The sequence below is a fragment of the Hyposmocoma kahamanoa genome, unplaced genomic scaffold (assembly GCF_003589595.1).
Source record: "Hyposmocoma kahamanoa isolate Upper Pololo Valley unplaced genomic scaffold, ASM358959v1 64, whole genome shotgun sequence".
NCBI lineage: Eukaryota > Metazoa > Arthropoda > Insecta > Lepidoptera > Cosmopterigidae > Hyposmocoma > Hyposmocoma kahamanoa.
Window position 1 is genome coordinate 7495308 of NW_020653852.1, and position 26990 is coordinate 7522297.

At 35.2% G+C, this 26990-nt stretch overlaps 1 protein-coding gene across 1 annotated transcript; it reads right to left on the bottom strand.

Moving 5' to 3' along the window:
• Window positions 1–26853, bottom strand: LOC113230744 (leukotriene A-4 hydrolase). Its single transcript, XM_026464822.1, is given in 12 exon segments — window positions 1–562; window positions 3006–3177; window positions 4533–4686; window positions 4689–4868; window positions 6399–6620; window positions 8474–8672; window positions 10056–10276; window positions 12031–12142; window positions 18590–18741; window positions 22773–22885; window positions 23471–23529; window positions 26835–26853. Coding segments are annotated over 11 exon segments (2022 nt in total). The 5' UTR covers window positions 23517–23529; window positions 26835–26853; the 3' UTR covers window positions 1–111.
• Between the last annotated feature and the right edge of the window lie 137 nt (window positions 26854–26990).

Genomic DNA, 26990 nt, shown 5'->3' on the forward strand with positions numbered 1-26990 from the left:
TAAAATATAAATTGGATGTTAAACAATACCAAGATATGACTACAGAAAAATAATAACAAAAAATAAATGTATAAATAACGTACAAAGTACGATATCACGTGTACATATCCCTCAATAAAATGTAAGTTGCAAGTCTTTTCTGATTGTGTACGCAGATACATACATCATATATTTCTCGTTATCCAGGAAATTTTGTATTGTCTGTTTCCTTACTTCTTCCCAGGCGTAAAGATCTCTATAAATTGGCCGGACATATTTCATACGACCTTGACCGTTGAGAAACTCGAAAGTGTCTTTTAAGCTGTCCATATCTTTACTTTTAACAGTGAGACGAATAAACCTAAATTGTAATTCCGTGTTTCCACTAGATTTCAAATTGTATTCATCGCCTATTTTTCGAAGTTTATCAATGGGCAATGCAGCGCCGTCGATTAGGTTCTGCAATAAGTGGATTTTTTGGTGCACGCTGAAGTTTTGTACATCCGCTGCAGCAGGAACGAAGTCAGGAGTATAAAAGCGGTCCAGCAACTCTTTCACTTCTTTTGTCATAGATGTGTCATATCTGTAATGAAAATTAATTGTTAAAATCACATTCTCATTACTCGGAGTGCGTTTTTTATTTTGTCCATTCATGTTCATCAGTCGTCATCATGGTATTTGACATGTACACAGTTCGTAGTATGTATGTGTGAAGTACCATTAAAAGTATGTGTGAAGGACTCAGTTGACCAAAATTAATAGTATCAACATTAAAACAAGGACGGAAATGGAATATAACTCTGATACTAAAACAACGCTATATGGAGTACCGCAAGGTAGTATTTTGGGACCATTGCTCTTCCTAATATATATTAATGAATGCCTAAAGCATCCTAGCATTAAATGGTGTTCTATGCGGACGATTGTACAATGAAATATATTAAAGGCGGTATTCCCCGGCAATGGCACAGTCAGCCTGAATCAGGGACTCGAGTTCATATTATTATTACTATCATGTTTCCCAAAATCCGTCCATCTTTTCTTTTCTTTTACTTTCATCTTATGTGGTCTATACAGTGAAGATGTATATTTAATTGTAGTGTATGAGTTACATTATCTAATAATGTATTCTTAAACACTCTATAGTCCTGGTGATGAATTTGTTGTAATAATTGTTAAAATAATACAGGCTGAAAGTTACATTAAACTTTGAAATAATGGCGCAAGGGTTGAATTTTTTACAGCAATGTTCGTGTTGTTTAGGAGAAATTAGTTCTTTAACATTCCGCAATATGGCGAGAGTTACAAAGCTATTTATAACCTATACAAGAAATAACATATTTATAGTAACTTAGGACATACATTATATTCAACAAATCTAGTGGTAAAATGCGACTGAACACATCGTTAACAATTACAGCGAATCCTATAATAAAATACCTAAATTGTAAACACCATATCTAGACGCAAAACATGCTTTACGTGAGGCGCACTATAAGTTTCCGGAATTAATAAGAAAAAAATACTATAAAAGGTCTGAAATGAATTTATTGTTTCTCAAAATATTCTCCGTTAGCGTTAATGCACTTTTTCATACGAATGAACTAATTTTGAAAACGTTTATGCCACTCCTCCGTGACAATCTCTGAAACATATTTTTCATACTTTTCAACAGCCTCTTCAGGTGATGAAAATCGATAACTTTCTGTCAATCGCCTTTTCTATATCAGCCAACTTTTATATTGATAAAAGGTGAGTATGTTGGAATTAGTTTACATTCCTACCATTAGTGAGATGTTATGGCCTCAAAAAAACTTAGGTACAGTCAAGAGCACGTCAAGCTTGACACTTTGTACTTTGGACCGTTGTTATCGTAAGCGGCACAGCGTTGGATTTTAATCTTAAGTGTCAAGCTTGACGTGCTTTTGACCCTGTACTAAAACAGTACTGTTACATAAAACAACACACACAGATTTCTCACAGTGTGCACTGTGAGAAATCTATGACAATGGCAAAATGAGAAGAAATCGTACTTAATTATTTAATAAAAAAAAATTAATTCTAATGAATTTTAATATAAAAACACAAAAAAGTAAATATCCATGTTTTAGGACAAATACCTTTGACGGATATTTACCGGGTCAAAACCCATCTCTAATTGTTGATGATTTGATGAATGGCAAGATCGCTGAAAATGTTACTGCTGTCACCTCATTCCATTTATCTTTTAAATTTGGGTTACGTGGAATATTAAAAAAAAATGTTACGGAATATTTTTATAACATTTCCTAAGGCCATAAGAATTATTGTCCTTGTTTCTTAATTAGTTCTTATATCGGTCATAATCGAGAACTGTATTGAATAAAGTGAACATCAGTAATAGCAAAATTCGAACCAAAGCAGATTGAAGTGACAGTACCACGAATCTTAATGCATTATACGAAAGTATCGCTCGTTCGATATTCATATTAAAGGACCACAAATGTAAAGCCGAAAATGTAAATAAAAGCCACAATGTATTACCAATCATGCGAAATATACTCGTTTGCATATTTGTTTTCTTGAAATTTATATAAAATGAACATTTTTTATTTTACAATAATTTATGCATATTCTGATTACAAAATGACTTAACTGAAGAAGGAGACGTTCTGTTTATGCATCTACTCATAGCTGTGGTGTTTTCGCAGTTTTTAATGGCACAGTTTTTGCGTTTTGCGACTTTTGCGACTGATGTTTAACTACAATAACGGCCGGACGCGTTGTGAAGCGTAGCAGCGGCAACTAAACATTTTTATATTACATTGGGCATGGGTAGTAGGCACACTTGCGGCGTATATTTAGATATAATAATATGGTCTGTGGTTTTAAAGAACTTTTGGCTGTAGTGTGCACACTGTGAGAAATCTATGACAATTTTTCTTCACTCCAACACTTCAGTAGCCTTGGTATAGCACAGACGCAGGAGGAATTTTTCTTTGCGATCAATAATTATACATAACACAATTTAGAAAATTTAGACTTACTGAGGAATAATCGGTGGCATGCCGGGTCCATAAAGCCAAACGCCCCAGTCGATATCTTCCACAGCTTCCTCATTTGCGAAGTAGCTGGAGAAGAACTCCCTGAACTCATCCGTGTCCAGTGATTTCATTTTGTACTTTTGCAGATACGCGCGAATAAAATCGTCGAATTTTTCTGTTGAATAAAACGTTACAACTTCAGGCCTACCGCTCAACTGAGGCGGTTCCAGAGGTAGCTGCGCGGTCCGAGAGGTGTGACGGCTTACGTCACACCTATGTCGCGCTACACGCAGTATAGTTTCAACAAAGTGTTTCTGACGACATTCAGGTGATTGAAAAAGTGCCTACCAAACTAGTTAATTGTCGTTATGTGAAACGATAATCATAGTATATTTTTTATCGAGGAACTAAAATGAGCCAATACATAATTGGGCCCTGATTTTAATTGAAATCGGAATCGATCTGATGTGGCTACCAACTCGGATGGCTTTTAGCCTCGAGGTGAAAACTTTACTTTTCACTTCGATTGCGAGAAAAAAAAATTCAATCGTTCGTGCTTTACAACAAAATTATGAACCAAAATTCTGAAGTTTTCGTGGTTTTTTTTTTCAACCAGATACAACAAACGCACTAACGGTAACGCGGGAAAATAATATGGCGCCAACGTCTAAGCGGAAAAGTCACGGAACTAAAACCGAGCGTAAACACACTACTGGCTGTTAGAGTTTGTGAACTCGAAGTAAATAAAAAAAATAGGTACTTTTACTCCCTAGGGATTAAAGGATGCACTTTACTTCCGCTACGCGAGGCTATTTTGACTTACTTTTAGAGTATGAGATTGAGAAGTGAAAAAACTTTTCATTGATAACTGAAATTAATAGACAAGCCATTTGGCACCTTTTGCAGTCAACTTGTTATTGAATATCGTCAGAAGAATCTTGTTGAAATTATTCTGTGTGCAGCGCGACAACTGTTACGTAAACTGTCACTCCTCCCGCACCGCGCAGTCTGAGGAACCGACTCAGTTAAGTGGAAGACCTATAGAACATTGTGAATAAATCGTTGAATGCCTCTAGTAACAATACCTCCCGTTAACGGTAAAGGTAATATTAATTTGTTGATGTGTATTTTCGGAGTAGCCTTTGCTGAGTAACAATTGGACAACTGGATGCTGATATGCAATAACGTGTCAACCGACATGATCATAGTTTTGCGAAAATGTCACCTAAAATATCTTCGTTGTTTTTGATAGTTCGTTCTAAAATTTACTTTTGTAATTGTAATAAATTGTAAAAAATTTTGTAATTGTCGCTTCAGAACTGCTGAATTGTTGTAATTTATTACTATAATTCTCCAACAACTACAAGCACAACAGCAAAAGTTTTCATTTTATAAGTAAATTTTAGAACAAACTATCAAAAAACGTATAAATCTTTAAGTGCCATTTTCGCAAAACTCGAAAAAAAATCACCATTTGGTTGATACATTATTTCAACATAGAAGTATAAAAAAATACATAAAAAATCATACCAGGCCCTCCGAACTTGTCTTCTAGTACCCTTAAAAACAATGACCCTTTTTCAAGAGTGATGCCAGTAGCCACAGCAACGTTAGGATTTGTTCCTCGGTGTAAATTAGGAATTAATTGTGTGAGTGGATGATTAAATCCGAAAACATTTTTTACCTAGAAACCGTAAGTTTTCTCTTAGACTTACCAGGTCCTCCTATCTTATCTTCCAGGTATCGCAGAAAGAGAGATCCCTTCTCGTAAGGGACTGTAGAAAAAGCATCATCTGGGTGAACACCCTCCTTAAGGTTAGGTACCAAACAAGTTAAAGCGTTGGTTTCGCCTAACGTGTGAATTATCTGAAAATGATATATGGTACTGGTATCTACATATTCTACAAAGACATCCTACGATGATTAGCTTGTTAATTCTATTTATGAGTATACTCTAAATTCTAATGAAACCATTATGGAAATTAAAGGCAATGAATATTACATAATGACAGTGGCGGATTTGCAGTCTCGGCCGCCCTTGGCCCCAGGCCATGTAGTCAGCACCAACCGCCCCTTTCTTAGCACTTTATCATATACTGGTAGACTACAAAATGAATTTACTTTTATCGAAATCGATGATTTTTTCCGACATCTTCAACATTTATCGTCATATTTCAGCCAAATTACACAAAACCTAAATAAATTATACACCTAAACAAACCTTCCTCACGAATCACTCTGTCTATTGGTGGAAAACGCATGAAAATAGTTTTGAGGTTATCACGATCAGACAGACAGATGCAGTAGTGACAATATGTAATGATTATATATAGATTATAGATATGTGTAACATATTATTATCTATATTTTATGCATAAAATGTATGAAAGTGATTTAGGAAAATTATTGTTATACGATGCGGTGCAGTGCGACCTGCCACAACAGGCGTGAGCCTTTAGCATATTTAGCTACTTTCAGTTATTTCTTGTTACCATCAGTGAATTTTTTGTCTCGATTGGCCGCCCCTAAAATCTGGCCACCCTAGGCTCGGGCCTATACTGTGTCTTAGGGCAAATCCGCCACTACGTAATGATGAGATTTGTTGGCTGCAAATAATGTCTACGTAATACGTACATTATGTTAGTAGGACTTTTTTAACAATACAATAACAACATTCATTGTAAATAAATTTAAAAAAAATGCTTGTTTATAAACACAAATACATCGTAGAAACATACATTATTATATTGGTCGATGTATATAGTAATAAATTAATGCATTACAAAAGAAATAAAATCATAAAATACAATAACACTGAAACTGTTATAAATTAAATATATTTATTATTTATTAGTAAATGAATAAGTATAAAGTTCCATGGTAAATATTACCACCCTTCAATAATGATTTGATGAATTAGCCGTTAATTTTTTTCTTTATTTCAGAAAAGAAATAATATTGAAAAACTAATGTAAGTAGGTAGTATGCAGAACTTAGCAAATGGAGCTACGTAGTCTGCTTGTCCCATTGGGAGACCTGTGTGATAGTATATGTATACACATATAAACTAAAAATACTTATTAAATTGAACTTTAATATTATTGTTTGACGATATAGAATTGAATACACACTCAAACTCAAACTAAACATTCAATAAAAGTTTTAAAAAGCAGTAGAGCTCCACATGGAAGAGTTCCTCCGGGGAAATTCTGCCACGTTACCTATTTCTGCCGCTAAGTAGTAATGTGAGCGTAATTGCGCTCCGATTTGGAAGGGTAAGGGTGCTGGTGAAATTACAGGCACATGGGACTTGTCAACTTAAGCCTCAGGTGACAGGCGCAGTGGCAGTGCCCCTAAGATATTTGCGATTTCGGTATTATGAAAAAAAATACTCACAGTTTCATTCAACTCCTGCAGCCCTAAAATGCTCTGAAAGTCTCTAATCTTCTTGGCCTCAACCGGGTCCTTGACTAAGGAAGGGCCGACCTTCCTCTCGAGGAATACTGTCCAACCCTCGTTGAGCCAAAAATGCTCGAAATTTTTGTTCGTGACGAGGTTGCCTGTCCAGCTGTGCATTATTTCGTGGACTATGACGTCGGCTTGACTCTTGTCTCCAGCCTGAAATTATAAGAAAAAATATATTTACCTGTACATACTTTGTCAAAACTGAAGGTCACTAAAAAAATCTGAAATAATCTTTATTTCATAGGTAAGCAAATTATAACTGAAATCGTCATATTGACTAAACTCTACTGCTCATTTTGTAAGAGCCAAACGGGTCACTACCTCGGATTTTTGTCATCCAAGTACGGAGAAGCTGAAGCTGTATAAATTGCCTTTTTTTAATTGAATTTTTAAATGCCTAGTTTTTAATTTTATTTAAGCAAATTAATATCAACCGGAATCGTTTCATAGAAGCGTAGGTGTAGGTATACATTGCGTCCTAATTGAATTTGTAAATTTGTGCAGCCGACTATCAAGAGCAGTTTATTTTTATTCCTCGTATTAATATTAATGTGTCATTACTCATTACTTTTCATTAAAAAAAATCATATTAAAAGAACTAATTTCTTCTAAACTAATCTCGATTTAAATGTCCCTGCAAGCTTAATAATAATCACAAGGACAAAAGCTGTCTTCGCACGCAATCAAGCTTGTAAATGATCTGACTCAGTGTAATCGGTTGTTTTCAGCTAGATTTGCCAGATGATTTCAAAGACAGTTTGCGTTCGAGAGCTCGACTAGAAATCATAATTGTAGGTGAAAGGTAAAGAAGTCGATTTTTTATACTCGATGTGGATTTTAGAAGTTTGAATTTAGAAACATTGCTTTAGAATGCTAAAAACATCAAAGTCATATACTCGATACCTAAAAATCACTCAATGGTAACAGATATCACGTTCCATCGTCATTTGCTTTTTATTTAATATTTATTTATTTATTGCCTATGAAGTGAAGAGCGATTTCATTTAATGATTAGTTAGTATTGAAATATTAGGTTCAAATTAACATTTTTATTAAAATATGCCAGACGCGTGCACTTTTTACCTAGACAAGGGTTTTGCTGTTTTATGAGTACTACCATAGGCCATATTCTTGATGAAATAGGTGCTTTTGAGATACGCTATTTTAGAATCGCACACGTTTTGAATGTGGCAAGGAAGAAAAAAACAATGCAAGTGCCTTAGCCCTCGATTACTATCCGAACCGTTGTTGCCAAAACGTACACTAACAAATGATAAACACTATGAAATCTTGATGATGATTGGTAGTAGTTTCTAATTTAAAAAGATGTAACAAATTTTGGACTGTTAATATAATTTAAACTTTACCCAGTCATTATATCGTTCAAAGTTCTATACTTTTGCTAACGTGCTGCCATCTTGCGACCAGTAACTGGACTACGACGAACGACATCTGAACGAATAGAAAGTAGTGTCTTCTCGACAATGTCTTCTTTAACGCACCCGTTGCATAATGAAAAGTTCATTTTTCGATTTAAAATTAACAAAACACTCATGAAGCATTTTGTTCGCTACTAGCGTGGAAAATTCGAGATCTTTACCTAGTACTCCAAAAGATAAAACTCGTCCAAATTGCATTGGGATAATGTTTACTTTCGTTTGTTACAGAACACTAAATTAAATTGGATAAACAGAAGATGGAAAAACTATTAAAATAAGACTTACTGACGATATGAAATACCACCACGGATAATATTTTTGATGCGGCTATCTTTTTTGCACACCAAAACAGCCCTAAATAAGGCATTTTTCTAATATTTTAGATGATTTGCGCGAAAGAAATGCGCGCGAAGATGGCGTACTGAACTCAAGTATGGACAACTGTCCATACAGTGGTCACGCTTGTGATGCTAACTAACCACTCCTACTAGTATTTATTGCTCTGTGGTAGCAACCAACATCAATTCATATTTAACAAATTAATGCAATATTTTTATTGAGACTTACCAATAAAGTAGGCGTAACAAAAGTCAAGCAGGGATTCTCCATACCACCGTATGGGAAGGAAGGTGGCAACACCAGGAGATCATATTGCCCCCAAACGTACGGCCCGCATAATCTCTCAGCTGCCTGTAAGTATTTTTCTGTATCCTCAAATTCATAGGCGCTGCGTTCTAAATCTTCGGGCTCTGCCCATACTGTTGACCTAAAAGAAAAAACAAAAACTTGTATGTTACCATATTCTACAGGCGGACTGCTTGTGCGTTCGCGACGACCAACAAAAAAAAATATCTTGCTTAATTTTTCTTTGTGGTCACACTGTTTGGATTATTTAGTTTTTAGTTAAACATCGGCCATTCTCACATTCGGTGTTCTCAGCCTAATTACCGTAGCTATTGTTGTTTTTTTTCGCTTAATATACACAATAACATTTCAATATGAACAACTTGAATCTTAACCATCAATATGTCTAAATAAATAGACAAAGTAGTTTTAGAGTTATTAAGACACGAATATTTTATGGTAACGGTAATTAGATGTAATTACCGTAGCCGTGGATACGGTAATTAGAAAGTAACGGTAACTAGAGAACACCGAATGTGAGAATGGCCGACATACATTTGGATTTCTTAATTTTTTGTCATCAGTTAACTGATGGTTTACAAAAATCGAACAACACAAAGAAAAATTCGTTTAATCTGACTTGACTCGATCAGCGTCTGCTGCCAATTGAGCTACAGATCGAGTCAGAAGATCTTATTTGCCATCAGCGCCACCTTAAAGAAACTTGTGTAAGTTTCTTCACTCGGCCAGGCCAGGTAAGGTGGACATCTTTTTTTAAATTAATTTCTAATAAGATTTAAGACAAAATTTGTTATGATTGTAACACGTGTTTTATTGGTAAGGTCAATTACTGGGTATTCATTATTGGTGAGTATCGATTAACTGGTAAGTTAATTAGCGGATTTTTGGTGTTCACTACTGGAGATTTAGAAAAATTGTATAGCTTTATAAAGTTGATAGCTTTTTTATGAAAGATATTGCAGCATAACCTTTCTTGAGGATTATAGTTGTTAAGTCAGAGGTCCCGGGTACGATTCCCGGGCCAGGAAAAATGTTTGTATGGCTTACATTTATTTCATTCGCGAGTTGGGGTGTAATTTGCGGTTGTCTATGTGTTGTCTAGTGCTGTGGTGTGAGTGTGTGCGTTAAAAAACGATAAAATAAACTAATCACTATTCACAATGTTAAAAAAAAATTTCAAATTTAAAGACACATTTCCGAATGATCGACATTCGGGAATGTGTCTTTAAATTTGAAATATTTTTTTTGGTGCCTTACTCTACCTTACCAGAGAGAGATGTTGCTATATTAACTGCAATATTATTTTTATTGAATATCGTGATGTCTTTCCTATGACGACGATTCCTATACAGTATAAATCAGATTGAAGGAATATTTCGTTGTGTTGTTCAATTTTGTATTAATAATAATAACAAGCTAGTAGAGTATTTTCACAAAAAATACTTGAATATTATACAATATTGAATAAAATAAATATTGCAAATATTATTATTATATTGCTTACCTGGGACCAAGTGATTTACTCTCGAGGACCCCAACAGCAATAGCAAGTAAATAGGAAGGAATAGGCACGGGCTGCCTGAATTTGAACGTGTTATTGGAGCTCGGTTCCCTAAGTGCGCTCATGAGCACCGTGAAATTGGGCGGCGCGGTTACCTCAGCGTCATAAGTGAATTTTACGGCGGGCGTATCTTGACAAGGTAGAATGGAACGAGCGTGAATAGGCTAGAAAAAATATAGTATATGACAAACGACAGGAAATAAACAGTTTAACTCTAAGAGCCTTATCACACTGGCGATTTGCGAGCGATTTCAAAGCGAGACAATAGCGCGGCGAGCTCGCAGCTAGTTCGCTGCAAGTACGCCACCGGCGAATGACGCCGTGCACGCCATGTTGTACACTCTCGTGCATCTGCTCTATAGCAACATATAAATATAATAATCATCATTACTAAATCATCATCATTAATGATGATTATTACATTTTCATCTAGTCATTGTAATTGAGTTCATGTTGTCATTATAATTGAGTACTTCTTTTATGATCACTCGAAAGTAAACAAGTAAAATAGTATTTATTCCGTTGTGCATTTCTTAACGCACTTTTAGATCTTAAGTGTGTGTCTTCCTTATTTACGTGATTTTAACTTAGTAGTTACTTTGTATCAGTCGATTAGTTGATAATGGATCCTCCCAAATTCGTCGTTGTATCGTTTCATTTAAAATAACAAAAATAACAGCAATGTTTTCTCGTAGGAATTCATTTGATATTCACTGTCCAAAACGCGGGGTACTCGCCGTGTAAAAGTAACGCGCCCGCGGCGTCGACGCTACGAACCCGCGACGAGCACGCCGCGCTCTTGCATCGCTTTCAAATAGCTCGCAAATCGCCAGTGTGATAAGCCTCTTATCAAATTACAGCGATAAGAGTTAAATATGGTATTACAAATTTCTGTATCAAATTATACCTAAAGCGTGAAACATACAGAGAGCGAGTGCGGGTCGGGCGTCCATATAAATACGCGGAATTAGACCCGCCGTACTCCTGACCCGACATGGGCCCCTCTCAGGCGCGAGTTTAGGCCATAGTTCGCCACGCCGGCTCAATGCGGGTGGGGGATTTCACAAGTTATTCGAGGTTTGTGAACCTTCTTCGACGTGTAAGTTTCATCACGAGGTTTTCCTTCACCGAAAAGCTGATAGTACATTTCAAATTAAATTTCGCACATAAGTTCCGAGAAACTCACGAGGTGCGAGTCCGGATTCGAACCCACGGCCTCTGCTTAAGAGGTGGCAGGTCAAGCCATTAGGCTACCACGGCTCTTTTTATAATTGGAGGAAAATTTTACTTGTTTAATTTTGGATTCTCGTGCAGTGTCCGATCCGTGTGTTTTTGTCAATAGTATGTTTGAAATCAACAAAACAAAATATGTTGAAACACAATAATAAGCAAACAAACATATCGTTGAAACTGAAACCTTACATTTATTATTTATACATGTGTGCAATACAACGTACTAACAGAACATTACAATGTATTGTTTTCTAGGTCACGTGTACCTCTACACAAAGAGGTAAAGAATTGTTCAATTTATTGTGACACTTGTAAGAGTACATTTTACATTTGACGAAATATATTTACTAAGTTGATAAAAAACAATTTCATTAAATAGTATTATATCAATATGTTTACGCTGCACAACCTGCGCACGGATTAGGACTGTCGAGGTCGTTTTACATTTTTTAAACTCGAGGCAAATTTTTTAGTTTCGGGAATTTCGAGACCTTTGACTCTTTAAATTTAAACGTTATTAAAAATGGCAACTCTGTAAATAAATAAATATGAGAAACAACGACGATATCACAAACAACCAGACCCGAGACAATATAGAAAAGTTAGTTTTCTACACTGACTCGGCCGGGATCGCACCCGGGACCTCAGAGATGACTTCATACAGAAAACTCTAGGTAGTAATTACCTGACATTGGCTGAAGAGATATTGGTATTTCTTGCCTCTCGTTTGGTTTGGTTCGAGCCACTGCAACGCTGACGCCGACGGAGAAGTCTGATATTGTATCTTTATCCTCACACTGTATAGAAAAAAGTACTAATACATAATAGATATTAAATGTTTAAAAATAAAACAGAACACTTAATAACCTCCGAGAACACTAACTAGAGCAGAACAACCGATTTAGAAGATTTGCATACAAATCCAATCGCTCAGGATTGTGAGGCGTTGGCGATTTTATATGGACGTATGGCACTAGTTAGTACCTATAATAAGACAAGTAGGTAGTGTACCTAACTACCGCCTGTACAGCTCGCCGTCACTCGAAGCGTAGAAGCGCGTACAGATCTGGCGAATGCGCTGCGAAAGCGTTGCGTATTAGCTATCTTTTGTTACATGTGTAGGAATTTTAAAAGCTTAAGTGTGACTGTGATAGTGTCAACGTAAACGAAAATGAAATCATTCTATTTCTAAATACATGAACGATGTACTAGTATATGGTACAAGATACAAATGAGGCCTACACAAAGTTCAAACGTTCATAAATATAGATAATTTATTCATAGAAATTCTTACAACGCCAGTTTACGTAGTTTCGGAGTTTGTTACTAGATGGCACTGACCCGAAATACGGCATTTCTGAATCGTGGTGTCAAGGTTTTCTAAACTTAATAAAGGCCCATTTAGATGGAGAGAGTTTATCGCACGTTTCGTGCCAAACTTGTGACGGTGTGACCTCCTTACACCGTCATCTCACCTTTTTGTATCGCCTCTCTCCGCTTGTATCCTATCATTTTTAATTTTACTTGTATTTTAATTTAAATTGTTCCATCTTCCTTCATCTTCATCTTTGAGATTCGCAAGCAACTCAATCGCGTCCTCGACTGTTTACACAGATAAATATGTAGTAACGAGATTCTTGCTTACGAGTTTTCGACTTGTCTAAACACGATCTCGTATGACATTTTTTTCAAGTTCATACGATTATTGTACAAGTTGGTTCGAACCGTTTTGAGTGCGAGAATTGCCTTTCGAGTTCGGTGATTACTGCGGTATTGACAAACAATATATAAAAATGACGCAAAAATCCATTGACTTACAAATAAATGGACGACGGGTCTAATACAAAAACCTGTACGAAAAAAATGTCCCAAGTCAACCTGTTTGAACGTAGTGACATGTCAAGGAATATTAAAAAGCTAAAACGTTGAATTTAAATTGTAATGTCATCGCAGTACTGTCTAATTTTGCTTGCTACGCTGTCAGTCGAACAAACGAAGACTAAAGCGTGAATGACGCTCTGTATACGATTTTAACGCCCTATAAGTTCGGACACTTTTTAGCGCGGACCGGACGTCCATATAATTGTAAGTCAATCCAAAAATCATTCAAATTTGAAATTACTGATAATATTAGGTTCATTGCACTGTATAGAAATATAATTTTTTTTTAAATTTTATAACATTTCTTAATCCAACATTTTTTTTCGCTCTCGTTTCATTAATTCTTGTCTTAGAAAAGCAGTTATAATCAAAACACCCTCGCGCACTGCACGCATGGTAGAAACTGCTAGCACAAAAACTCGAAATACGATTTTTGCTTTCAATTTGCGATTATCGCTCACGTGGAAGGACGACTATCGGCGAAAAATAAAAGTTTTTATATTCTTTTGATAATCGTATCTTCGAGATGAGAAAATGGGCCTTAAGTAACCAAATAAAGTCCATTTAATGAAATATACATTTATAAAATGATTTTTACTTACCTTCAAATACAAATACTTAGCTTCATATGAAATTGCATGCCAATTTTTATACCTATTGATTTGTAAAAGAAATATTTCAATAATAAGATGTATCAAGATTGTTTACATTTAGGTAAGTAGGTACCTAAATAAAAAGAGTATTTTATTTTATATTAAAGGGACGCACGCTGCAATAATTGTTGTTGAAAGGAAGCTTACTTCTTCTTTTTGCAAATCACAAAACAAAGTGTATCCAGACGGACGAGGCAATCTACTAAGTTTATGACAAATCGTGCACGGCGCGGCAGTAGGGGAAAGGTGTACGAGATGATCCTTGGAGGTAAGATGATCCTTTTCAATTGTAGTGAAACTAGGAATGTCATCTAGATATTTTCTTCAGTAAAATATAGGCCTCAATGTGCCTTGTCATCAGTCAATTCGTAATAGCGATGTGAGTAACGAGTTCATCTTTGTGGAAAAGAACAAAAATTGTGTGAGTTTGATCTAAGGTAAAGTTGATTAAAAGCTTAGGCAATTTCCATTCTAAACAATCAATTGCTAAGATTTTGTGTTGGTGGCTTGTATAATGCTCTATTTACTTTCTTAACGGCGTGGTGACAGTAGACAGCAAACATGTTATTTTGCCGAACAAAAAATAAAAATAAGTAAATTGGGGCAAGATGATGATGGTTTTGGTGTACGAGATTATCCGTGGAGACCATCTTGTACTGTATATATTGTTAACGGATTATTTTTAATTTATATGTTTACCTGAGTACTGAAACCTCTTAATTAAATAGATTGCAATACGAATAAAATAGTAGAAGACTGGATTACGTTTACATGATCGATCTCGATTGATAACAAATATAAATGCTTTTTTTTTGCTTTAGACCAGGCCGCGTAATTGTAAAAGAAAAACCATTCGTGGTGGGTGGTCGGAAGGCTATGATCTAAAGAACCAGAGGCGTAAAAAGTAGGACGCCACATAGATCGGCAAGGAAATAGCAGTAGGTACGTGTTATGTCATTAAAAAGACGGGCTAAAGGTAAAAATAAAGGGTCTGTCAGTTCGATGAAATATTTAGGTGAAAAAAAAACTGTTTTCATCAGATGTGTTAAACAGGAAATCAGGCTCGTAAAAAGTACATTAAAGATATGGAGACGAGGATGGATAGCAACTTGCCATAAAAAACAATATCGCCCACCCTTAGGTACCTGTAAGATATAAACTAATTAGGATTATTTGTTCTCGAAGTTCCGTAACTGTTGTTTCATATACCTAGATTACATAAGTGAGGACTTTGTTAATTCTAAAAAGTTGTTGTTTTCATTTGTTTCTACCAAAACCTAGAAATTTTCCTAATTAGAGGCATCCCCTGGATCATCTTGCCCATAACCTTAGGATCATCTTTCAAGACGATCCTTTAGTAGGGTTTTAAAAATATTCAAATATAATAATGAAAGATCAAAAAATAAAACGTTTTTAGTAAGACAACATGTAAATAGATAAATTTTCTATCATTCAACGCTTTTACATCTGCTTTAAGCTGAATATCTTTTAATCTACCACCATTCTCCCTTAAGGGGATCATCTGGTACACCTTTTCCCTATATCGCCACATTTCTTTACTTAATGTCTTAATAATTACTAAATATTACTTCACCGTATGCTTCGTTTGATTCCTGGATTTAGTATTGAGTCCAGAAAAGTTGTAGTCTACTCACTCATCCCCTATCATCTACTACAGGCTTAAAAACAAATAAAGCCGAAGTAGTTCTTTTTCCTTTGCATAAGTAATGATTTGTACAAAATAATTACCTACACAACAAATTAGTACTCTGCGCGGCACACTTGTGTTCTATTGCTGATAAGGAAAGGGGAGGGAGAATAGGTACTTGACCTGGGTTTTATACAACGGGCTTAAGTGATCAGTCATGAAGAAACAACGCACCTTGTTCAAGACTCTGATGTCCAATTGCACTGAACTTAAGAGTACGTCTTAAACCAATGTATTAAGTACACTTTTAACACAATACATTAAAGCATAAGCATTGGTTTAACATTGACTTTCTTAAGTCCAGCGGAAGCGGAAACTCTTGTTTTCGTAGGGTTGTTTTGATCACAGTTTCGATGTAGCTCCTAAGGTTCAGATCGCAGCAGCGCAGGAGATATCTTCATACCCGACGAGGTACTTTGATGGGTCAGAGTTGTGTTCATTATAGAAGGAACAGGAATAGTGACAATTTTATCGTAAACGCGCAGACCGACGTTTTCTCGGCATTGAATACAACAAGATTTTTGTATCCACAATCATTCAGGAAGTCCAAAGCCCACTTAATTTATATCGATAACATCGTGACGGTTATAGAGTGATTAGGCGTCATTTGTATCAAGTACCTTACAAATAATTTGTGGCCTGCATACTGTATATAAGCCAGACGTCTTTCAATTTCTCAAATACTGACGCTACTCTAATATTATACATTAATAATTATCCAATTAAATGGATTTACAATTACAAATGAACAGACGAACACTTAAACAAGCCATCAAATATGCTCGTAAAAATCTACTGAAGTACATGTCCAAGCGCAAAATAAATAATGAGCATATCGAGAATGCAGTACGTATATTTTAATTATGAACTCAGTTTTCACACCTTCGTAAATTTTTGATCTGTTCTGTTTTGATTTGTTCCATAGGACTGTCAACTCTTGCAATATGCGGATTATTTAGATAGTTTTTATTTTCATGTCTAGAACTATTAAAACCCTGAACTCCCACTGGATCACATACGTCGTAATGACAAGATGGAAGTTCTTGCATCAGTTCACTGTCAGTTCCAACTTTATGGGAAACTTTATAAATTTGTGATTCTAAGTCTTCTGAAGTCACGCTCCCGAATGTCTCACTTGACATAGGAGAACAATTTCGACAGCTCAAGTAACTAGGGTCAGACGGTAATTTACACAGACTTCGTGACACCAGATTAGTGTTATGGTAGGCAATTTTATTTGTATTTATCTCATCCCTGTAACATCCACAGGGATGTACAGTCATAAAGGCAAGTTGCGTTGGTAGCATTTCCTGTTTATAGAACTTTAGCGTCTCCCCTTTGTAAAGTTTTGTTAGCGTCTCTTCACTGAAAAATTTTCTTAACATCGCCACACCGTACTCACTCTTCTTTTGACCCACCCTCTTAGAAGACTTGTTTAGCATCTCCGTTGCAGTACTTTTCATTTGCATCTGGCTCATGTCAGTGCTCTGTTGTGACTCATTATCACTATCTTTTAAATAAGGCTCTGTATCTAACACAGGAATAGACGTACAGTTGCCGCATTCTGACGATTTATGTTTCCATTTACTTTTAAATGAACGTTTTGTCGTGATTTTTTTTTCTTTCTCTTTCTGTTCTTCAGTTGTATCCAGCGATTCTCCAATACTAATTATGGCTCCTCTTTTTAAAAGAAAAAAGCATTTAAGGGGGTATGTAAATTTTTTAGGAAAAACGAACTCGGACCGCAATCACTTACAACACGCAATTTACAATTTTGGCGCGATTTATGAGGAGTGGTAGCCCATGGTTGTAACTTTAAGTGACATAGACACATTTGTAAATGTTTAGTACCAATATCGTGATGAAACACGTCAAAAACATTAAAACCAGTTTGTCAAAATTCGTACTAAAAGAATTAAACCACATATATGAAAGTCGCACATACATATTTATCCTACACAAGAAAGTCTCCAGACACTGATGTGACCTCCAGGGTTTCATGTTTGATGTACTACATAGAAGTATTATATAATAATAGGTACCTTGCATGTTGAAGAAGGTTCACAACCTTTGGAAAACGCGTGGAGGCCTCAACATAGGGCCTAAAAACTCGTTGACGAGGATAATTAAATAATATTTTGCCGTCAAAATTGTAACTTACGTCCAGTCGAGATAAACGGGACGCTATGACTTCAATTGTTACGTCATTATTGAAGCGATAAGTAAATCGAACTAAATAAAACATAATGGTACTAAACAATGGAATGTTCTTTATAATACAACTGCTAAGTAAGTCCATCTTACTACTCCAAACTAATATTATAAATGCGAAAGTAAGCACGTTCGCGCACGGCACCCGATTCGTATTCGGTCCTAATCCGAGACTATACAAATCTGGAAAACGTCCGATTCCAATCCGAGAAAACATGAATATCGCTTGTACTTCTAGAGATAAAATGATACTTCGGACACTTGTGACATTTCGGTCCGTCATTATACAAACCCGATATGAATCGGACGTAGCGCGCAAACGGAGACCTAGAAGGACATGGGCGACTTTTTGTCACAAAAATAAATCTTCAAGGGCAAGCACATAGGGGATGAAAGTTTGTATAACAACAAACAGTAGGTTAACCGAAATACTTATTCTACGCAGTTCGAAAAACGTTAAAGAGGTTAACTACAGACTCACGCCTTAGCTTGTAGTCAGAATTGTAAATGAGGGAAGTCCACGTCTCAGTGCGACAAGGGCGGTGCGGAGAAGATAATATTTTTCCTACACTTTACAAAGCTAAAGTAGTTTTTATGGAGAAAGGTTACACAATCTTTTGGTAAATTCAATAAGGTGAAAAATAGGGACGTAGTATGACATATTGAAATACATCATCTGGTACAACTCATATTCGCTATCGCATATAAAATGTATCAAATTAGTTCTAAAATAACGAATATTAAAGACCATAGTGATAAAGAAATAAAATTCAAAAAAAATGTGAACATACCGCTCGCTCTGATCATCTTTCAAAGGAGGAATGAATATACTCAGTTTTTTGCCAAAGTTGATTACTTCACGGTCCACAACGTAATGCAAATGGGTACCAACATCATCATCCAATTGTACTGATTCTATAGTTTGATCAGTTACATCGAATACCTGTAAAAAAATAATAATACGTCATCCATCATTATTCCGATTACAAGGATCTGTTGTTAACACAAGACTTCGGACATTGACCGGCGCAGTTGCTCGTCCACGTTTGGAGCGACCTTCGCCAGGTTGTCACTCCTCATAGTATTAGTACAGTGGCCGGTAAACTCATTAATCAACAGACCCAAATATCAGCAGTACAGGGATTAAATTTTGAGAGCCAATCGATACCTCCCAAGTAAGTTGTCAAATGACAATTTTTTTGGTTTTTGACTTAAATAATATATCCTTTTTTTATGTATATTATAGGTTCCATATTTGAAAGTAAACATAACAATAAGAGATTTCTTTACATTTAAATAAAATTAAATATACCATCAGTCCAGCGAAAATGACACCGCTGGCGCTGTTCAAAAAAATAAATTACAGAATTTGGTTTTCAGTTCACTTCTCATGCTCTTAAAGTTCGTATTTATGCTGGGTGTAGGCTGCATAAAATAGGATTTTATGCTCTAGTGCGTAAAATAAAAAAAACCATCACATTAAATATGTCTAATTGTTGTAATTTTACATTCAATTTTAATGAAATAATCGTTTATTTGTAATACTGCTGTTCAATTTCCTCGCAATCGAAATGAAAAGCAGAGTGTATAACTCGTTCATAAAACCCATTTTACCCTCGACTTAAGTATCCACACTCGCCTGCGGCTCGGGTAAAATGACGCGTTTTATGCACTTGTTGTACAATCTACTATTTAATTGTATGGCTAGAATACGCCAAATAAATCAAATCATTAGAAATAAATGAGATTTTTCGGATATTGTACAATTATTGTATTTTGTTGTCTTCATCAACGCAGCCATATTGCTGTCGTCTAGGTATAGTGAAGCATTTTTTCCTACAATATTAGCAACAATTTTCGCGGTTATTTGTGCGTCTTTCTAAAAAAGTTATTACTGTCGAAGAAAATGCAATTTACGAATTTTAAAACCGTGATAAGTGATTGCGTGGAAGTATATATGGTGAGGAGTTATTAGAGTTTCAATAAATACTACTTTCAACACCACCCGGCACAATGAAAAATATATATATTTTTATTTTAACCAATAACTAAGCAATGTATTGACATTTGCTTTTGTAATAATAACAATTATGCTAAGGGTCATTATTTTGGTTGGGCATTGTGCACATAAATAGGAACGTAAATATTAAGATTTGAAAGTGTGTTCCACCCGTCACAGTGATGGGTGGGATACGGTTCTATACGTTTTTACTATGAATAAATGTTTGTTGTTTCATGGATTCGAGTTTTTACGATGTTTACTAGGTGTAACAGTTGCTTTAATTTCGGAGTGTAACATTTGATGTGTTAAATTGTGACGATTGGGATACCATTTTGTAACAGGTGGGACAAGGTACATTTGAATACATAGAATTTTAAAAAATACACCGTTTATATGTAGATCCAACATTAGTAAGCAATTTTTTTATAATTCTTCTCATAATGAAGACATTTTAATACATAAAAAAGACAATTAAAAAGTGACAACATTTTTCCTGATGTTTTTTAGTAATTCATGAAAAGTCTGTCTTCATTAGTTTTAACTATATATTTTAGTGGCAGTAGAGCTCCTTGTGAAAGAGTTCGTCCAGGGTAGCACTGCCACCTTAGCTATTTCTGCCGCCAAGCAGTAATGCAGTTGCAGCAGCATTACTATGTTCCGGTTTTGAAGGGTACGGGTGCTGGTGAAATTACAGGCACATGAGACTTGTCAACTTATGTCTCAGGGTGACGGGCGCATTGGTAGTGCTCCTCAGATTTTTGCGATTAAAAGATCTGAGTGGCACTGCAACTGTTATGGACAGGCGTAGCTTACCATCAGGCGCACGACTTGTTCGTCCCGTCACTTGATGTGTATATATAATATATATATATATACACGAGCAAAACTTCTAAAATTTGATATGATACATAATCTTCAAGGATGCGGCGATTTTCAAATTTATTAACGCATTTTACATGCGTGACATAATAAGATTACTTTATTAGTTCTTTAATTTTGTTTTTTTTTTCATGTTAAAATGTCTTCATAAGACAAAAAATGTAAAATACTTGCTTACTAACGATGGATCTCATATTAAACAGTGTAATTTTATTAATTCTGTGTATTCAATTGTAACTCGTCCCATCCGTCACAAAATCATGTCCCACCCGTCACAACTTAACATATTAATTTCGTTAAAATTTATCAACGTTATTAATTAAGTGTATACATAAAATAGAACTTTAACATTCAAGTTATCTCATATGAAAAACTTGCTGAACAAAATATTAATAGTTCGGCTTGATCTTGGCAATGAAACCATCAACCCGTCACACTTAGAAAATTAAAAGTTTTGATAATATAAATAATGTCATAAATTTATGTAAATAAATAGTTGCAGTTGAATTGCATATCTGGCTTCATCATATTTTCATTTTAAGTATAATAAACCAACGTTAGGGATAAATACTTAAAGTTCAAGAAAAAGGGTTCAAAATGTGCTGCATGTGGTTTGTGAGTCACGATTTGCCGACCACTGCCTAGTGGGAAATGTTTCGTGGGGAATTTCTTCGTTCTTCAAGTTGATTCGTCAAAAAATTGGAAAAAATAGTTTGTAAGGTAACTATGGAATAACACGCTCCCAAAGCTCTTATTCCATGGTTACGTAACGAAACACCTGTCGATATTTTAAACTTGTGATAAAACTGACAATGTTCAAGATAAAAACCACTTATGGAGTGAAAGTTGATAGACAGGCTCTTCAGATATATTTAAAAAATCAAGCTCTTTCTGGCCTGCAAAACCAGTTGATAATGTCTACTACATTATTGTAGATTATTATAAAGCCTACACAGACTTTATAATGATATCGTGCCTTTTGTACTTCTATATTAAAATCGCCGCTAAAATTTTGATAGTCACACCGTTGTTGTTAAGGAACAGATGTCGAATATAGGGGAACAGAAACAGGTGGGCAGACACAAAAAATATAGGACGTAAATTCGACTTTTTTTTTTCATAAAGACTAGAGGAACTGCACTTAGGTTTGTAGTGAGTATATATCGCGCGTGGCTGTTTAATCAGTCAAGATTGAAAGTAAATTTAGAAACGTAATTTCTCAATGAGAACGCCAACATTTCAGCTCTTTGTTTCAAGATGAAAGTTATTTATAAAGGAAATTCCTTTCAATGCGTTAATAAATACCAGCTAGACCACTGTGAAAGAGTAGGTCTGCTTATTTTGTAGCCCATTTGTACACCATTTACGAATTAAATAAAGTGTCACATAACATTTAAAATAAAAAAGGAAGTGTATCAGCGTAACTGTTATGTTCTTATGTGTGTAGAAATACATAATTCGTTACAGTCTGAATTTAAAGATAAATGTTAAAATTATAATGCATTTGTTCAGCAGCATAACGGTCATCATCACCGCCTTATCCTGATTTCCCTTTACTTATAATTGGCATCATATGTTCTCCTCTACTATCTATGTTTATCAGCTGTCATCTTGATTAATCACAAATTTTAGGTATATCTTTTAGGCGTTCTTCTTTGGGGTCACCAATTTAGGGGTTTCGAATCGCCAATTTAGGTACTGAGTAGCTGCAAGTACTTTTCAGTGAACTGATTGATTATGAGGTTGGATTCAGAACCAGAATGCATTTATTGGCATATTTCGCTATTCTTATACTAATCTAAAAGCGCTGAATAGTTTAATCTCTGAAGGTTAATACACAATCAACCAATCAGAGGACCACATTATTTGCAAGAGCGAGACAGATGTATTGCTATCTCGCTATTATAAAGATGCGCGCCTCGTGGTTTTTTTTTTTTTTTTGAGAAAAAAGTTTGCCGCGCAGTACAAAAATGACTCGGGGCGAGCAGACGTGACTTATGCAGCTACACTTTCTTTAGTTCATTTTCTCTTCTAGAGCGTCCACGATAAGACTGTCATGGCGAGTAAAAACAAGATCTGTCAAATATACTTACAACTTTCCCTTTATTCTGCAGCACATCAATATCATACGTAGCCGTTCCCTCTAGTGTTTTTTCTTCAAAATTCACATTCAGCACTAATGAGACATGTCTGATAACTGCTATTTCTGTTAACATTTTCAACAAATTTAGTGCGAGGCCCGATACAAACACTTGTATGGATAAATGAGCAATTAACCATGTTATCCATATATTACGAAAAACAAATTTAGTGCGAGGCACGATACAAACACTTGTATGGATAAATGAGCAATTAACCATGTTATCCATATATTACGAAAAACAACAGTATTTTGCTTATTACATGTGTCGATTGGTTTTAAAAAATGATTTTTTCTTAAATCTTTATTTATTATTTATTTATGTAATTATTTAGAAAAACAATAAATCAAGAAAACTAAATGAATAATTCAAAATACCGAAAGTCAAAAGTCTATTTACTTTAATTTGATGAAAATTCCCCATTAAACTATAGGCAATAACTTTATTTTTGAACTGCACAATTTGTAAAAAAAAATCATGTACTTTTACAGCTCTACCTTGGACACCAATTTCACTTTATGACAACTTTCACGAACTAATAAAAATTAGGTAGAAATAACTAACACAAAATATTAACAAATTATATAATCAATAGTCGCTAATACTAATGATATTGATGTATTTTTGAAAATTAATTAAATTTTTCTTACCTGGTCTCGAAAACGATGACGGATCATTTGGACTCAAGGAGGCCATTGCAATGGCTTCACTATAAAGCAGAATATTCACTGTTAAAAGCAATTTCCATTGAGTTAAACTAACCATTGTTGTATTAATATATCACTCAAATTGTATAGGACAACTAATATATGAGTAAGGCTTGCTTGGACAACGTCAAACAAGCTTCTATTGAATTGAAAACTTTATCGGTGTGTAGCATAGTTTAGATATGGCTATACTGGCTGCTCAAAAAAAACTATAATTATATATTAGTCCATGTTTATACTCATGACGACAACAACATTGGGAAACTAAAATTTTGTTTCGGATCCCTACGATATATGAGAAGGTGGACGGTTCACAACTTTTGGAAAAAGTATGAATCCGCGTTATGGAGTGACCACACTTATCGAGACGGAATCGCATTATTACAGTCATATGTATGTTACATCCATGCAATAAGAGCGAAAAAGACGGTGTGCTTCTCGCGCTGGCGGTCCGAGCGGAAGCGAAATGCGCAACGTCTTTTTCGCTCTTATTGCATGGACATAAAGGTTTCTCTGACCGGTTTAACGCGATTCTGTGTCGATAGGTGTGGTGATTTCCTTAGAGATGTAGCGAATCGTAAACAAGTTTTCACTCACAACCTTCTACGTCCTCAACAAACCTCAACTTTAGAATGGCTGACGTCGAGTTCGGCGTAAATATTATTTTTGGAGATAGACCTAGTCGTAAGCTTCCTACTGATTTTCAATTAAAAAAAAACACATTTGACATTATCTAATGCAAAAATTGTACTCTAAAACATCGATACTATATCGATGCTCTAAAATCATACAGACGCGACGGAACTTTTTGCGTTGCGTTTCGCTACTCTTTAAATTATGCTATCGCGCGTTGCTTTAAATTATAATATTGTTTTTTAAATTTCTATCTAGCACAAATTAATACAACAAAGCAACAATTTTAAACCCTAATCTAACAGTAAGGTTTGTTTAAATTAGTGGTATTTATTAAACAAACAAAATTGTATAGTTTACGAAACTAAACGCGGAAGTGGACACTGAATCCCCCGTGGACTATGATTTTGAGGTAATTTTTTACAAATTTTCAAAAATGTATATCGTAAAACTATTCGTCCTACTAAAACTAAACGTCCTAATTTAAAAAAATCACAGAGGATCCCCTCCCCCATCCACTATTTCGAAGTCCTACCATCTTTAGTGAATGTTTTCACGTCATTTGTAAACATCACCATAACACGAGTTGAAGACCTTTTTGTCACACCCTATATAAGTAGGTACAGTAGATATGGAAAAATATTGCATTACTAGTAACACAGACACAGCTTTGCGAACTGTCGCACACTATCGTAATAGTACACACACTAAAGCATATACTTGTACGATACGTAACTATCACTTTGCTATATCGCAAATAGAAACAGTAGGTATTGTCAATGTTGCTGTTGCAAGGTTCAATAAGCATATGACCTGTTTGTGAATTCCCCGTCTTGTAGCTCGCCTTTGGCTCTGTGTCAGATTGGAAAGGAAAGCAATAATAGCTGCACCGTTATATTGGGTAGTTCATCAACAGCAACTCACACATTATAGGTTATTTTCTCAAATCCAAAATCAACATGAAATCTAGACTCATCACAGATTTGTGTTCACATTTAAAAGACAAAGTAAAGAAAATATATAATTTCCTCACAATATAAACAAAGTAAATTCAAGTCGTAATGACAACTTGTTCTCATTTTACATTATTGTGCATGTTAAAATCTTACCACAATTTTGAGGTATCTAAATAATTTGACGACGAAGCTGAACTATGTGTGTTTATAGAATTTTTATCAAATTTATAAGGTTTATATCGTAAGAAAACCGAACAATTTTTACGACTTTGCCGCACTCCGCGGCGGACGGCACAAAATAATATACACGATCAGTGTTGCCAGGTCAAATCAAAAAAAATCGGAAGATATTGCACGGATAAAACATTGAGGAGAAAACCAGGATGCTGAACTTACGGTGTTTATACTTTGGACCGTTCTTATCGTAAGCGGCATAGAGTTGAATTTAAATCTTAAGTGTCAAGCTTGACGTGCTCTTGACCCTGTACTTTAGTATTATTCTAAGTGTTACACCTCTTTTGCGCAGATAGCTTCTATTATACTGTACTATGGACCAAGAAGTCAAGAGGACTGCTAATTGCGATACAAGACATCGTAGTCAGGTATTTAGTACCTATTAGTACACTAAATGCCGTAACAAGTACCAAATAGCTATTTTTGTAACAATTTTTTACATTGACGAGCTGCATATAGCTAATTTCTAGCGATAACAAATTAATCAACTAGGTGGCGCATATCGCACAGATTTTTATGGATACTGCCGGCTGTACTTTTATTTTGTTTAGGATTAGCGCCATCTGTCCATATTAGCAAGCGTTAATTTATAAATTTGTTTGTAACATACAATGCCATCTATTGAAAGGCATATTTGTCAAAGTTCAGAAAATAATTTTAGCTCCTGGTCAATATTTGAATCATGCTACAAGGAAAAACTAACTTTTTTTATAACATCAAGTGATGATTTTATAACAAGTCGTGCGGCGGATGGTAAGCTACACGCTTATAGTCCATAACAGTTTCAGTGCCGCTCAGAGCTTTAAGTTGCAAAGATCTGAGGGGCACTACCACTGCGCCCGTCACCTTGAGACATAAGTTGACAAGTCCCATGCGCCTGTAATTTCACCAGCACCCTTACCCTTTTAATCCGGAACACAGTAATGCTGAGATTACTGCTTGGCGGCCGAAACAGGCTACTATTTAGGCTAAATAAACTACTTGTATTTCAGGTTAAAGAGAAATTAATTTTTAATAATAAATTAAAAAAAAAAAAATTTATTTCTTAATTGATGTCTACGGCCACTTACGTAATATAAACTACTTCCAGGCTATTGATCAGCGCCACCTAGATAAAACAGATTTTGACCTTTTTCAGAGTTACAATCGGCTAGATACTACAATAGCATTCGTAGCATGGAGATTAGCAGTTCTCATGAGTTATCGGTCCATGAATATAATGACTGAATGATGAAAATTTTCGTGCATCTGACAACCCTACTCGAATGTGTATTGTGTACGTTTCGTTATTGCTACTCTGCATGCTGCATATCTATACAAGGTTAGAATAAAAAAACAAATAAAATTTATGTGTGTTGGTATTTTTGTTGTATTGTATATTATAAATTTTTCATTGTTTCATTGGTCATTACATTTAGAAATAAACTCTTAGACTATTCTTTCTTATATTCTAATTATTTAAACATGGCCATTAATAAACTAACCTCTTTGTGTTCAAGTCTTTCCAGGTTATATTTTGAAGTTTGTAGAAGTCGTATTTCTTGAGAACGATGCTATGAAAGGAAACTTTTGGCACTTGAGCAGAACAAACCCGAGGTCTCGTAAAAATTAGACAACATCGCAATCGCAAACCACAGTAA